Source organism: Mizuhopecten yessoensis, unplaced genomic scaffold (assembly GCF_002113885.1).
Source record: "Mizuhopecten yessoensis strain PY_sf001 unplaced genomic scaffold, ASM211388v2 scaffold2977, whole genome shotgun sequence".
NCBI classification, from domain to species: domain Eukaryota; kingdom Metazoa; phylum Mollusca; class Bivalvia; order Pectinida; family Pectinidae; genus Mizuhopecten; species Mizuhopecten yessoensis.
In genome coordinates, this window is record NW_018404814.1 from 428,925 (window position 1) to 445,932 (window position 17,008).

The 17,008-nt window shown below is 36.8% G+C and overlaps 1 protein-coding gene across 1 annotated transcript; it reads right to left on the minus strand.

Moving 5' to 3' along the window:
• Positions 1 to 3,336: 3,336 nt before the first annotated feature.
• LOC110446743 (glutenin, high molecular weight subunit DX5-like) lies at positions 3,337 to 13,023 on the minus strand. The gene is made up of 4 exons (XM_021492042.1): positions 12,974 to 13,023; positions 8,655 to 8,801; positions 7,798 to 8,342; positions 3,337 to 6,559 (listed from the first exon to the last, which is right to left on the minus strand). Exons 1-4 carry the CDS (start codon positions 13,015 to 13,017, stop codon positions 4,308 to 4,310), a joined length of 2,988 nt encoding a protein of 995 aa, XP_021347717.1. The 5' UTR covers positions 13,018 to 13,023; the 3' UTR covers positions 3,337 to 4,307.
• Between the last annotated feature and the right edge of the window lie 3,985 nt (positions 13,024 to 17,008).

A 17,008-nucleotide genomic window follows, 5' to 3' on the forward strand; every position in this document is an offset into this window, starting at 1 on the left:
ATGTGTAGTGTTTACTGTAACTGTGTATGGAGATATATGTCTAGTGTTTACTGTAACTATATATGGAGATATATGTGTAGTGTGTACTGTAACTATGTATGGAGATATATGTGTAGTGTGTACTGTAACTCAGTATGGAGATATATGTCTAGTGTTTACTATAACTCTGTATGGAGATATATGTCTAGTGTCTACTATAACTCTGTATGGAGATATATGTTTATTGTTTACTATAACTGTGTATGGAGATATATGTTTATTGTCTTCTGTAACTCTGTATTGAGATATATGTTTATTGTCTTCTGTAACTCTGTAGGGAGATATATGTTTATTGTCTTCTGTAACTCTGTATGGAGATATATGTTTATTGTCTTCTGTAACTCTGTATGGAGATATATGTTTATTGTCGTCTGTAACTCTGTATGGAGATATATGTTTAGTGTCTACTACAACTCTGTATGGAGATATATGTGTAGTGTCTACTGTAACTCTGTATGGAGATATATGCTCTGTATGGAGATATATGTCTAGTGATTACTATAACTATGTATGGAGATATATGTGTAGTGTGTACTGTAACTCAGTATGGAGATATATGTCTAGTGTTTACTATAACTCTGTGTGGAGATATATGTCTAGTGTCTACTGTACCTCTGTATGGAGATATATGTGTAGTGTTTACTGTAACTGTGTATGGAGATATATGTCTAGTGTCTACTATAACTCTGTATGGAGATATGTGTCAAGTGTCTACTGTAACTCTGTATGGAGATATGTGTCTAGTGTCTACTGTAAGTCTGTATGGAGATATATGTCTAGTGTCTACTGTAACTGTATGAAGATATATGTGTAGTGTCTACTATAACTCTGAATGGAGATATATGTCTAGTGTCTACTGTAACACTGTATCGAGATCTATGTCTAGTCTCTACTGTAACACTGTGTGGAGATATATGTCTAGTGTCTACTGTACCTCTGTATGGAGATATATGTGTAGTGTTTACTGTAAATGTGTATGGAGATATATGTCTAGTGTCTACTGTAACCCTGTATGGAGATATATGTCTAGTGTCTACTGTAACTATGTATGGAGATATATGTGTAGTGTGTACTGTAACTATATATGGAGATATATGTGTAGTGTGTACTATAACTATGTATGGAGATATATGTGTAGTGTGTACTGTAACTATGTATGGAGATAGATGTCTAGTGTCTACTATAACTCTGTGTAGAGATATATGTGTAGTGTGTAATGTAACTAGGTATGGAGATGTATGTGTAGTTTGTACTGTAACTATATATGGAGATATATGTGTAGTGTGTACTGTAACTATGTATGGAGATATATGTCTAGTGTTTACTATAACTCTGTATGGAGATACATGTGTAGTGTGTACTGTAACTATGTATGGAGATATATGTCTAGTGTTTACTATAACTCTGTATGGAGATACATGTGTAGTGTGTACTGTAACTATGTATGGAGATATATGTCTAGTGTCTACTGTAACACTGTATCGAGATCTATGTCTAGTCTCTACTGTAACACTGTGTGGAGATATATGTCTAGTGTCTACTGTACCTCTGTATGGAGATATATGTGTAGTGTTTACTGTAACTCTGTATGGAGATATATGTCTAGTGTTTACTATAACTCTGTATGGAGATACATGTGTAGTGTGTACTGTAACTATGTATGGAGATAGATGTCTAGTGTCTACTATAACTCTGTGTAGAGATATATGTGTAGTGTGTAATGTAACTAGGTATGGAGATGTATGTGTAGTTTGTACTGTAACTATATATGGAGATATATGTGTAGTGTGTACTATAACTATGTATGGAGATATATGTGTAGTGTGTACTGTAACTATGTATGGAGATAGATGTCTAGTGTCTACTATAACTCTGTGTAAAGATATATATGTAGTGTGTAATTTAACTAGGTATGGAGATATATGTGTAGTTTGTACTGTAACTATATATGGAGATATATGTGTAGTGTGTACTGTAACTATATATGGAGATATATGTGTAGTGTGTACTGTAACTGTGTATGGAGATATATGTCTAGTGTTTACTGTAACTATATATGGAGATATATGTGTAGTGTGTACTGTAACTCTGTATGGAGATACATGTCTTGTGTCTACTCTAACTCTGTATGGAGATATATGTGTAGTGTCTACTGTAACTATATATGGAGATATATATCTAGTGTTTACTCTAACTATGTATGGAGATATATGTCTAGTGTCTACTATAACTCTGTATGGAGATATGTGTCAAGTGTCTACTGTAACTCTGTATGGAGATATGTGTCTAGTGTCTACTGTAACTCTGTATGGAGATATATGTGTAGTGTCTTCTGTAACTCTTAATGAAGTTGATATGTTTTTGTTTAGTTTTACAATTTTACTAAGTTAAAGATATTTTTCTCAAGTTATTTGCCTATTAAATCATTGCTTAATTTCAGCTGAATTGAAGGACAATTTCCTGAAGATTTTCAATTCACTCTCATAATGCCTACCGACGTACAAACTACTGTTATGGAACTTCCTTATCGGAGTAACGTTCGTAAAAGTTTGGCCTGAATATTCGGTACCTCTTTAAAAAAAAAATCAAGAACTTTTGTTGAATAACATTTCGTGACATGTAGACTGACTCAACTATCGTTTACCTAGAGAAGGAAGCGTACAACTGTACCTCATCTTACAAAACCTGTCACTGGTGTAGTTAATTGATGGATCGGAGCCTACGGGCATACAGTTTAGGCGAGCGAAGAAATTATCTAAGTTAAATCGCGATATTTACATGTAACTTACTAATTCGTAAACAACTTCTGCTGATGGGCACAGATATTTGTTTTCTAGTTTGCAGCGTTGATGAAGTAAATAAGAAATTATGAATTCGAGCTTATACTATTATTTCCCGGTGCCAAATGTTAGCAAATCTACCTTTAAAAGAAAACTCCGCCAATATTTGGACCTTCTTTTCTGGGATGCAAATAAATGTATCCGAAGTGACTCCAGGTTTCCATAGACACTTGCAAGGCAGGTAATTGTATTGTGATTTCAACCAAAGATGATATTTTAAAATTACCGCAGGGTTCATTTTGATGGGAAATTTAGCACACAAATGCTAAGCTCCAAACTACACTGGACATATATGGTCATAGTAGGCCTCCTTATAGAATACCATATTTAAGAAGATTCATTCAGCTTAATATGGAACTGCCGTCACAGTAAAGTAGGATGTAAATTGTAACATACATTCTTAAAGATTAAGTTTATGTAATTTGTTTTCATCAACACAAATTCGTTTTAAGTTCATATTTTTATTTGTTTACAACACAGAATTATGGATTTCATATTCATTAATTTACATATTCAACATTAAGGATGGCCCTTCCTGTAATTATCTCCCTCCTAAGTATCAAACATTAGAAACTATATTATAAACTTTATAAAAGGTAAATACATACAATGTACAACAACTGTTTGACTGACTTATTTCAAATAATATTATATGAATTCTACAGAAAGGAGACTCTCACACAAACAAATATAATATCTCATTCTCACATACACAATATTGATTTATATACTGTAAAAAAAACATTTTTTCGCTGTTGACATATTCTCTACGCGATATGTTAAATCTGCGTGAAATATTTACGCGGAATTATAGATATACATTACGGCTACATTTCAAACGCGAAAATATCCTCTCCGCGAATTGTACGAAGCGTCAATATGCAATAATTTGCGTTCTCGACAATTTCCACTGTTACATTATTTAGTTTTCCATATTTCTATAAAATTACAAAAGTGTTTTATTTGACACACGACCGATAAACCATACAGTCGCGCTTTTTGGTGAATTCTAATTTTGCACCATAAATTTGAAATATGTCGGTTCAATATCTCTCCTAAACAACATTTGCTCTCAAACAGCTACTGTCAATTGCTAAACGTTCAGTATACCTTAACGACATTCTTGCACAAAGTTCGGCAGTATCCAAAGTCGTAAAGTTGATCGTTATATACAACAATATCTTTGTTTTAAGTTCGGCTATACTATCTCAAAGTCGTAGCTCCATAATACGGAACGGTGAACAGTACTCAACGAAAGTCTCCTCACTCAACGGTCGGTATTACTAGATGTAGTACTATATCAAACTTCACTTCCAATTGCGTACTGAGCTAAAGTTCTTCTCACGCAAAATGGGGTGGACGCCGACCTCTTACTGGCTCTTTGGTGACTTTATATCTCGCATACACCTCTCCTTTGTCTGGATGGAATCATAACTTGTCCCCTAGATACATGTTGAACATATGATATCTACCATACTGACCAAAACCAGGCAACCGTCGCCGTTGACCATCAAAAGGTTTTCGTAACAAGGAATCGGATATCTCCTGATTATTTTCTTGAGTAGATTTATCAAGGATCTCTAGACCTTCTATGGTTTCAGTTTGACCTTGAACTGCAGCATTTGATGAAGGTGAAGGATTAATAGGTTGAAATCGTCCTTGACCTTGAGGCCCTATTCCCATCCCGTTTGCATTTTGCCTTACAAACGGAGGCCCTACCATTGGTGGTTGCCCTGGAACTTGTGGGTTGGCAGTTGGAATCATTCCGCCATTTTGTGTCAAGAAGGTGGTAGGTGGCTGACCGAAGCGGCGAACTTCGAACCTTGGAATATTGTTCCCTATCGGTCGATCGACGCGGGGGACGGTGAGTGTCTGTCCATTCTGAGAACCAGAGTTAACCAATACAGAGATTACTTGACCGTTCTGTGTCCTTACCAGTCTCGTCATTGGCTGATCCGGGTTCTGTGCAACACCGTTAACGAATATCGGAAGTGGTTGCTCGCCATTTTGTTGGATACCGTTTACAGTACGTGGTTGTTCACCGTTTTCAGCGACACCGTTTGCGAAGCGTGATTGTTCACTGTTCGATTGTTCGCCATTTTGAGGTAAGGGGAAAGCCCCTGGAAAAGGTGGACGGCCATTAACATTTGGTATTTGACCCTGACCGGGCATGCTGGTCAACTGTTCAGCACCTTCAACGGATGGTCTTGGTAAAAATCCGAGAGGTGTCTGCTGTCTTTGCATTCCATTGGGTTGTTGTCTGCCTATCTCTTGTCCAGGCAAAAATCCAAGTGGAGTTGAAATCTGTCCTTGTCCTGGGTTTCCTGAAAATTGTCCACCCTCTCTTTGTTGTTGTGTAGGTAAAAACCCGAGAGGTCTCTGTGCTTGACCTTGAATAGCACCCGGGCCTGTCATGATAGGCATCTGGATTGGGTTTCCGTTAGGTCCAATTTGAATTTGACTTCCGGAATTGATTATTTGACCGTTTGGTCCAATAGACACTTGTTCTCCTCTAGCTTGCTGTTGTGTAGGCATAAACCCGAGAGGTCTCTGTGCTTGACCTTGGATAGCACCCGGACCTGTCATAATAGGCATCTGAATTGGGTTTCCGTTAGGACCAATTTGAACTTCACTTCCAGAATTAATTATTTGACCGTTTGGTCCTATAGACACTTGCTCTCCTCCAGTTTGCTGTTGTGTAGGTAAAAATCCGAGAGGTCTCGGAATCTGTCCTTGTACGGGATTTCCATTTGATTGTTCAGTTCCCTCTCCTTGTTGTTGCGTTGGTAAAAATCCGAGAGGTCTTTGTCCTTGAATGGAACCTGGACCTGTCGATATAGGCATTTGAACAGGGTTACCGTTTGGATCAAATTGAATTTGACTTTCCGAGCTTATAATTTGTCCATTTGGTCCAATAGACACTTGTTCTCCTCTAGCTTGCTGTTGTGCAGGCATAAATCCGAGAGGTCTCTGTGCTTGACCTTGAATAGCACCCGGACCTGTCATAATAGGCATCTGAATTGGGTTTCCGTTAGGACCAATTTGAATTCGACTTTCAGAATTAATTATTTGACCGTTTGGTCCAATAGACACTTGCTCTCCTCCAGTTTGTTGTTGTGTAGGTAAAAATCCGAGAGGTCTCGGAATCTGTCCTTGTACTGGATTTCCATTTGCTTGTTCAGTTCCCTCTCCTTGTTGTTGTGAAGGTAAAAATCCCAGAGGTCTTTGTCCTTGAGTAGCACTAGGACCTGTCGATATAGGCATTTGAATAGGATTTCCGTTCGGACCAATTTGAAGTTGACTTCCGGGATTCTGTAGTTGTCCATTGGCACCATCTTGCATTGGGTTTCCTCTACCAATTATTTGTCCATTTGGTCCAATTTGGAGTTGATTTTCGCCGTTAACTATCTGCCCATTGGGGCCGATTTGAAATTGATTTGCTGTGCTGATTGGCTGTCCGTTAGGACCAATCATAACCTGTCCTGGAATTTGTCCTCCCACCATGGGACCTGGACTCATCTGTCTTCTTCCAAACGGGTCTTGACCCTGGCCTGGGATAAACCCCATAGGTCGTGGAGATCCGTCCCTTCCCAACACCGGCGAGAAACGACCTTGACCCTGCCTGTCCGTGGTGTTAGGTCTGTCGCATGCACACAAGTAGCCCCATTGCTTGTCGAAAGCTGCAATGCAAAATAGAAGATATTATATGCAATTAGTTGTTTCTGGTTTAAACTTTATTTCGAATTCAAGTTGATTGTAATACACTGTTAAAATAGATCATCACTGTTGTGGTGACAGGGAAATTTCAATCAGAGGGTGATATTTTTCTTTGTCCACAACGAGGCTTAGCTAAGTTGAGGACACTTAACAATCCTGTCTTATTCTGAAGGTAGATACTTTTCTGTCTACATGGCACAATGACACAAAGATCCCAGTTTCCTAAACTATCCTAAATTTAAGATAATTCTGTCAGTTGAGAACATAGGTACCTTTTAGCTGAAGAGCGTTTATGAAACTGAGTTCAGTGGGTGATTGATTGTTTTCCGTTTTCTCGCATTACATGCAGCACACACAGAGGACCATAAAACATGAAATATCTCTGTCCGGTACACCATAGTAATATACACATACATAGTTCCGTTATGAGACGGGTTGGTAAAACATGTACCGAAATAAGACTACAGGTACATGTATCCTTGTCAAACATTTTGTGTACGAACACTGCGATACATAGAAATGTCAATTTCCGAAGAGTTATGCTAAATTACGAATTCCTGTTAACAATGAATTCGAGATATTTTTGACATCCGCAATCAAATTTCTTGTAAGAATAATAAGCAGGAATTCTTGGGAATGTCAGATAGTACGGATCTCCATGTTTTAACCAAAATAAACCTAAATGATTACGCCTTTACATGATTATTTCAAAGGTACGGTAGTTTCGATATATTGTCGGATACTTCCGTAACTAAAAAAAATAGAGGATGTCTTTATACTTTATCACAAAGCGGATTATAATTTATAACTTGGCTACAAACCGCGTCCGTTATACTTTGCAGTGGATTCAAATATGCTTATACGACCAACTTTATTAAGAGACTACCTGTGTTAAGCGACCACTTTTGATGTTTACGTCCCATGAACAATTTTCAAAATTTAGGGCCAAATGTTCATAAGGCGACATTTAGTGTTCTCCATTGCGTTAATTCATTGCCTCCAGTTTGTTGTTAAGAGACCACCTCCATTAAGAGACCACCTCCATTGAGAGACCACCTCCAATAAGAGATCACCTCCATTAAGAGACAACCTGTGATAAGCGACCACTTTAAACCATGAATCAAACCTAAGGGTCATCTGCATTAAGGGACCACTTAAAATAAGCTTGACTTAGTACATGTACATATTGTTTGAGACCTACCTGACGTTTCATTGCAGGTTCTCGTCGGCTCCCCCATTCGACGGGGCATGGTTCCCCTTAAACACCCAAGGAAGTATGGGAATTGGTTGGTAGCATGGTATCGGTACTGTCCGTTTACAAACCGACCGTGACATTCGTCAAGGTCAGAGTTCATGACCTCTCGTTTAAGGTCAGACGCCATTGGTCCGTAAATAGGAAACCCGTCACGTGCTACACCAATCAGTTCGTCTTCTTCTCCCTTGTATAGACAGTTTGTAGGAAGGGCGTGGTAGTGGTAGACGCCCATGCGGTCTGCATGACCACTACATTCATCTAGCTGTTCAGCTGTGTCACCTTCCACGGCATTCTGACCCTCTCTGTTGAGAGGGTTAAAGATAACCACGCCGGTCCGAGATATTCCTATTGGTCCCATCGGGAGACATCCGGGTTCTTCTGCTATCGTGGGGTTCTTCGGAACATTAAAGACGTTGTTCCGAAGTATGATTGGTTGTGATGTCTGGGTATCGGGGGCGTGGTCAGGCACACCGTTAGACATAATGATGAATCTGGTGATAAGACAATTTAAAACGATAATTATTCAGCAGCATATATTGAATGCATAAAAATGATGTATTGCATCAGATAGTAAGAGGATTAATGGTGTTTTTTTTCGATTTGATCCTCCCTCCCTGTCACACTGTTACTGTACCACACAAATAACCCCTTTTGTCATTCTAATTGATCGATCATTAGAAGTTATCTCCCTTGCTTCCTATGCCGTCACTCTCACTGAAAGTTATCTACCCTGTAACCATCGCCATACTTCTCATGTTACCTACCCTGTAGATTATATATATATATATATATATATAACTTACGAGTTCTCGTTTTCTGAAACACTGACAAAACCTCCGTATCGTCTGCTATTGAAGAATTGTCCCGCCTCGTTGAGCTGCAAACTTCTAACGCGGGATAACATGAATAAGAAGAGGACGCAAACTGACAAATTCCACATCTTGAACAATCTGGAAAAAAAAAGAAATATATAGATAGATAAATCAAAATCAATCTAAGCTCAAAACTTCTAAGGCGCGAAATGTATGTATGTATGTATGTATGTATGTATGTATGTATGTATGTATGTATGTATGTATGTATGTATGTATGTATGCATGCATGCATGTATGGAAAGAAAGAAAGAAAGAAAGAAAGAAAGAAAGGATGACTTCACTTTGTGTGGGGGCGGGAAAGTATGCGAATCAAGCGTGAATGGAAAACCACAATTTATGTTCGGTTTGAACAGTGCCAGTCACGACTTCCTGTCAATGAGTGAATGAATGAGAATTATCTCGCATAGGTGCGGAAACCGCAATAGCATGTTAATTCTGACATGGTTAATCATGCAATTTTTATCCAATGAAAAATCGTGTTACATACAGCATACATGTATGACTGTCGTATTTGTTTACGTTAGCATAGCTCAAGTTCATGTAATACCTTTTTTATATATATTTTCAGAACTTTTGAAATTCAAAATTAAATTTGCCTGTATTCTAGGAGTCTGAGGGGAAACTTTATTTCAGTTTCCTGCTGCTCGTCAGACGTTGAATTTTACCATCGTATTATTTACCTAACAGGGAGTATACATAACACGTTCAAAATGAAAACAGATATTATTCAAGACTTTTTTTGTGCGAAATGTCTTTGCCAATTTGTTTGTTGGCAAAAAGAAAAAAAAAAAAAAATACATGTAAAACATGTAAATTACTGATCCTTTTTATAGAAAGTTTTACGGAAAGAGGAATTATTGGTATGATCTCTTCGAGCAATCGTTTAAGAGATGTTTAACAACTCTGGTCTATCATTGCAAACATGTTACCATGCAATGAATTCGTGTAATTTTTGTTTGTTTTTGGTAAAGTTAACGTATCTTTCTTACGTTAGTTGTACCATATAGGGATTGAACAGCGTTTTATTTTTATTTTCAGGCCGGTATGAACGCAAATCGGTTACATCCATACTGCATGAAGCCCGGTCGGGCGTAATATGGATGTAACCGATTTTCATTAAAAAAAAACCCGTTCAATCCATATATTAACATTTTTACTATAGAACAAATATTTTGAGTTTATCTATTTATTCTTAAATAATTTATTTATTTACTTCGTTTTGTTTATGCGTCGTCCTTTAAACGACATTGGCGGAACATCCTTATTTTAATCAAATTGGGGCCAAAAATATTAATTAACCCTAGTCATTTGAGTCTTTGACGTAGGGGCATTGCATTTCTGCTGGTAATGTTCATATAGTGGCCGCGCAAATGTTAATATATTAACTTAAGGTACTGCAATTTTACTAATTCCAAGACACTAAATAACAGACATCTTCTTTTCCCTTGGGAGAAATATCAGCAATATTTGTCTTGGATTTCAATGAATGAAAAGCAATGAAAATCACATAGACACACTATACTCAGTTTAATACATGAAAATACTTATAATTCAGAAAAGAAATCACTTGAAATGAAACCCTTTTATACATTAGACAATAGCATTAGCCATATCTATATATAGAAATGATGTCATAGATATATAACAAGAAATCCCCAAGTGGGATCTTTACTGAGGCAACTCTGTCAATGTCATCTGATGAAGGAAAAATATCCCAAAAATTGACAAGTTATATATACATGATCGATATATCAAGACGATGACATCGGTGTGTATATATGTGGATTAAGATTTTGAGGACAATTTCGCGCAACATTGGCGACGGAACGTCTGTTTCTTGGGGTCATTTCGAACTGGACACTTGGTAAACAGCGTGTGTGGTACATTGTACGCCTCGGGGGGAAGTACTGAGTAAGTATTTATAGTCATGGTCAAGCAAAATAAACCATTTTAGCAATATATATGAAATTGGTTGTTGGCGTTGTCAAATAGGACTTTTTTTAAATTTATTTTCGCAATTTTTATTTGAAATTATACATGTACCTATATAGATTCCATCAAAATGGACTTTGAACCAACGAAGGCCGACTGAGATTTACAGGATCATAAATATGATAATGTAGAACCGGAAGTACGAGTGTTTCAAGTATCCAACATACCTGTACGTCAATATGACAGGATCGTGTGTCTTCGATCACATCAGCCGAAGGCAATGTAAAATATTGAAGTCCAAACATTGAGTCCGGAATAACAACTTCAATTTTACTTGATTTTCAAGTTAATAGTAATTCATTTGTTTGATTTAAGCCACCGAAACACGATACTTTATACTGTTTCTTTAATAAAACATTTAATACAAATGCAGCAATTTTACAGTTTAAAGAATACCATTTAATTAATCAAGGATAGCGTTGAAAGTAATGATGAAAAAACTATTACAAATCCATTTTAAAAAAATGCAAATATATATATATATACCCCGTTAAATTTTACACTGACATCCGGAGTGTTACCGGATAGGCTTACAACTAAGATCAATGAATGTTTTCATTTTATTATATTTTTAACTGTAACTCGAACGACAGAGTCCTTTCTTTATCAACAAATAATATGTATAATTCGTTTCATATTCTACATGTAACAATTTCACTCTAAACCAGTCACAAACTATTATTTCAGTTTACACCGCATGACGTTTTATAAACGGCCAAATCAACGTAAGATTGGTTTGTGTGAGAAAATTACGTCGTTTTCTCAAAAATTGATGACGTTACTCTCACAAACAAGTGACGTAACAATAAATACCTGCTCCCAAGAGAAGATAACTCTGCAATACGTAAAGACGGAATACTCTTAGTAAAAGGAGACACCAAAACAAAAGGAAAACGTTATAACCCCCAACCCACACACAACAAAGAATAATAATATATACACTGCAATGTACTTATTGAATGGGTAACGAGGCAAATGTAAATGTTTTTTTAACTCGAATTTTTTTATTGAACAATGTCACCTGTAGCCAATTTTTAAATTGACGAGAAATTCTTGAGATAAAAAACACTGTTATATAACTCGATGACTACGGTTTAGTTTGCCACGGAAAGCACATTGTATGTCTTAATAAATCAGAAATCAATTCTATCATTCACTCTGACTGCGATGTTTCAGACAATTGATAGATAGGTAGCAATCCAGGTTACTGTACCATTGTGATAGCCGATTGACGTATAAAAGAGATAGTCTTTAAAATTCTAAAAAAAAAAAAATGCAAATATTGATCTGTTGGAAACAAATACCCTAAAAAGGAGATTTCATCGTTAGTTATGATACTAAACAATGTGTGATTACTGGGGCGAAAGGATCCACCTTTTGCAAAACACCATTGATAAAATTAAAAATATAGTGATATGGAACACGCTATACGGGTATATACAAAATAACAACCCTCATCTCGTTTAAATAATATAGATGTAATACATATCTTCGTGATAGCTTTTACACTGAGTTTATAAATGTTGCCAAATCTTCGACCTGGTCTTATTTCTTGTTGTATTTCAATGCAATAACATATGCTAAATCTGAAAAAGGGTTCTGCTGTGCTCAACTGAATTTAAACAGCAGATTTAAAAGATTTGTACTAAACTAACAGCGAAATATCATTTATTTATACATTACAAACATGAAAAATAATCAATAATAAAACGTATCCCTACTAAAAAGTGTTAGAGCTTTACATAGACCTGTTTAAGGTGTGCGTTGGCTATTGTATTGGATATTGGATATTGGATTAAATCATACATCCTGTTAGCCGTCTTTCTTATCTTAATTTTTGGAATATCCTAATTGTTGTTTTTGCGCCAAATTGTTATGTATGTAAATTACCTTACATGCCGCCCCTTTATTTAACGAGGCGGTAATTTTATGTCTTTATGATTAGGATGCAGATATTGAAGTGGTTTTCTTTTAACTACATGAACACAAATTTAGATCCGAATAAAGAGCCGTTATAATTTCTCTAATGAAACACTTCCAAACTATAACGAATTAATTACCCAGATATATTGCAACAGTATTCGTTTTCAAGATAAGAATTCATAATTAGCACTGGTTAAAAGTAATAAATAAAACAGAAAAACGTTGATTAATTATAATTCGTGGATTTTCGGAGAATATGTTCATTATGATATTTCTTGATGATTAATTAGATAAATATTTATGATATATCAATATGTACAATAAACGCTTACCTTGAACTTCTTTCTGTTGATGTGCTCGTGTAATGACAAAACATTGCAAGTGACACCTGGACAAGTTACCTGTGATATATATCCCAGGTAGATCTACCCGCGTGCGTCTGGATTCTGTGAGAGATCAATCAATGTTATTGAAAATCGCCGTTAGGCATTCCAAAGCCAGTCATTGCGTAGTTTTCCGGTTTTTGTAGCCAATCAGAAGGCGCCATTTCTAGAATGTCTCAATCAGAAATGCTTAATTTTAGTAATGCACCACGTACGGACAAGGTACTACCGAAGCATATAAATAGATACATTTCGCATTTCCATTGGTCAAGACTGGCCGTACGTATGTGATGACCTATATGACGTGTGCATTCGTAGAATCGTCAGCCAAAACGTTGAACCTTATTATTGATAAATATGGTTAAGAAACATTATGACACGATATTTCTGTTACTGAACGGACATACCAATCTTATGCATAATACAGGGAGTCACGTGCATCCGATGACCAAATAAGGGTATTTACATATGTAGTACTTAACTGTCCTCATACAAATGAAAATTTGAAGAAATAATTATTAAAATAAAGTGCGTTTTTATCAGATCCCAGTTCAAAAAAACTGTGGTTAGTCTACTATTCAGCTCATCATCATGGTGATTCACAATTCCTGAGGTTGTGACCCCTATCGGTGAATATTTTCATTTGTTGTGGTAATGTCCTTCTATCTCCTTTTTAGTTTAAACATTATTTCCATTTTTTTGGCACATTAAGCAAATTTCACAAAACATAGAATAAAGAGGATAGGAAAACAAGCTAAGAGCTTACCCTAATTCCTCTCCTCTATTGGACATTACGGCACAGTTTACATGGACCTTTGCACATATTATTGATGACAGATTGACAGAACGGTTACGAGATACGAAGATGTAATTATTTATAGAATTTATAGCACATCGGCTGTAAGCTATTTACTGGTACATTGAATAGAAGTAAAGAAGGTAAAGAAATGACAAAATTAAACTAAACTTAAAACTTTGTGTAACCTCAGTCGTGTAAATACAAGTGCCTATTATTAAAGCAAACACCGTTTGTTGTTGATGATTAAGTCCTGTACGGCAAGAAATATTTCAGAATTGACCCTATCATCATTTAATTCATGACCCCACCCCCCTAGGGAAAGGAAGAAAACACATGGAACACAAAGGGGACCAACGTTCATTTGGTTCCACAGAGAGGGACAGACACCGTCGGGAACAGCAAGGAGTGCCAGCCTGGGTATTCTTGGAGGTGCAGGAGACTGGGAGATACGTGTGGATCTTGGAGGGAGGAAATTGTTTTTTTCCGGAGATCCTTGAGACAACACTACGACCGGACATAGTGTTGTTATCACCCAGCAAGACGAAACTGGTGATAATGGAACTGAATGTGCCGTGGGAGACAAGGTGTGAATCAGCGCACGATCGGAAGAAGAGCAAGAAGTATGCGGAGCTGACAGAGGAGTGTGGCAGAAAATTGCTGGCAGGCATGGAACTTTCCTGTGGAAGTAGGCTGCAGAGGATTCCCGGCCCAATCGTGCTGGAGGATGCTCGGAGCCCTCGGTATCACGAGAGGAGTAAGGAAGACGGCAGTGAGAGAGTTGGGGAACGAAGCGGAACGGGCATCACGATGGCAGTGGATGCCGAGAGGAGACAGCAGCTGGAATCCAACCGTCGGAGAGTAGGGATTGATCACCCCTGCTGACCCACCATCCGGAAAGAGTTCCAGGGTAGGGATTGAAACCCTCGACGATGGATGGAACTGGCTGATGACGACGACGGTTAAACAGCAACAACAACAGCTATATTCAGATACTTAATAAAGATAAATATCTTCTATGGCAAACCCACAAGAACAATGTGATGAGTCTATAAAGTTTTTATGAAATAAATATTCGTTAAGTGAGCTACAATTGAGTCAGAGTCTATAGGGGAGTAATTGACATTTGCTATTACCTGAGTTGAAGTAGTTTGGAGCGTGTGTTGTATTGCTGAGATAAGTTTTTAGCATATTATGTACTGTTGAATTTCCTCTTATATTTTGTGGTAGTCTGTTCCTTACCGGAATCGATGAGGGTAAAAAAAGTCTTTATGTATATATTTGTGCGGGTTTTAAGGGTTGAGTGTAAGTCAGTTCTTCTTGTATTGTATGTGTGGTTTTCAGATATTCTTGTAGGGACTAGTGAGGACAGATAGGTAGGTGATTTGTCGTTGACCATTTTGTGAAACTGTATTATGTTATTTTTTTTTGCGACGTTTTGCTAATTGTTCCAACTTGATATCTCTATACAAAAGTTCTTTACTAGCTCATTTTCTACCCCCTGTAACAATTATTGCTGCTTCTAATTGAAAACTTTCTAATTTGTAGCTTAAATATTTAGGAACATTGTCCCGAACTATGTCGACGTATTCTAGGTCAGGTCTTATAAATAAGATATAAATAGTTTGTAAAGAATTCCTATCAAGTTAAAACGTCAATTTCCTTAGTACAAATAAACATTTTGATGCTGAGTCTAGTACATGATTGATATGAACATGCCATGAACAATTTGATGAAAACCAAATACCAAGATGTTTATGATTTTAAACTTAAGTTGAAGCACTAATATTCATATATAAATAACCATGATCAGGTCTCAAAGCTTTTCTTCTTACAAGTTAGCTTTCGGTTTTATTTGGATTGAATGTTACCAACTATGTATTTGCCCATTTTTGAATAGTATTTCAATCGTTATTCATAATATTTCTAGCTTCATTTGGATCATCAGCTATTACATAAAGAGAGACATCTTCAACAAAAAGTTTGACATTACACCTCAGATTACTAACAATATCGTTAATGTAGATGAGAAATAATAGAGGCCCAAGTATTGATCCTTGTGGAAAATCCGTTATATCGTTTAGTTTTCAAATAACCTTCAAACCATTTAATAACATTTGAAGATATACCTGCTTTCAATTTATATAATAAACTCTTATGCCAAACCCTGTCAAAAGCTTTGCTTAGATAACAAAACACTACTCGTATTTATTTACCATTATCTATTGCTTTACTTATATCATTTGTTATATAAAGTAATTGGTTTACGGCAGAGTCTCCCGGATCAAACTCAGACTGATATACAGTGAAAAAATATCTGGTTCTTTCAGTCAGCTGAATTTTGTTAAAGCACCTTAAGACCCTTTCATCTATAAAGAGTATTTGATTCTACCATATCTGGATATTGAGAAGATTTTTGATATTTTAGTCAATTTGACACTTTTTGGCCCCGCCCCTCAGGCCCCTGGGGACTGGGGACCATATAATTCACAATTAAACTATAGTAAAGTTTACCCCCTCCCCAGGAAGAAACGTGAGACCCCAGGGTCATGAAATTCATAATTTTGGGACAGCACCTTAAGACCCTTCCATCTATGAAGGGTATTTGATTCTACCATATCTGAATCTTGAGAAGAATATTTTAAAAATTTCAGTCAATTCGACCCTTTTTGGCCACACCCATCAGCCCCTGGGGATCAGTCAGGGCTGATATGTGCATACCATCAAACTGCTAACCAATACTGATAATGCTAACCAAGTTTGAATTAATTTCAATGGAAATTAAACAAATGCTGGTCCAAAATTTGACCCTTTTTGCCCCCGCACTCAGGACCCTGGGGGCTGGGGGCCATATAATTCACAATTTTGCTTGACCTTTGGCCATGGAAAGTTTCTGCAAAATTTCATTGAAATTAGTTCAGGGGTTTTGGAGAAGAAGTAGTAAATGTAAATTGTTTACAGACGCACGACGCACGACGCCGGACAAAAGGCGATCGCAATAGGTCACTTGAGACTTTGTCTCAGGTGACCTTAAAACCAGTTATTTACCAGACAAAAGGAATATTTATATATACCATGCAAACTGTCTTCAACATTGGTAAACCCTATTTATTTATTTATTCTTAATCTTTAACAGACAACCGCACAAGGACACACGCTAGAATTGTGTAAAACATGCCAAGACCATC

What these genes read in the sequence shown, in the direction of transcription:
- LOC110446743 (XM_021492042.1), bottom strand. Translation starts at nt 13,017, where the DNA reads ATGTTTTGTCATTACACGAGCACATCAACAGAAAGAAGTTCAAG. An exon ending in GTTTCAGAAAACGAGAACTC is followed by an intron (nt 8,343 to 8,654) that starts GTAAGTTATATA and finishes TCTTATCACCAG; the next exon opens with ATTCATCATTATGTCTAACG. An exon ending in AACCTGCAATGAAACGTCAG is followed by an intron (nt 6,560 to 7,797) that starts GTAGGTCTCAAA and finishes TTTGCATTGCAG; the next exon opens with CTTTCGACAAGCAATGGGGC.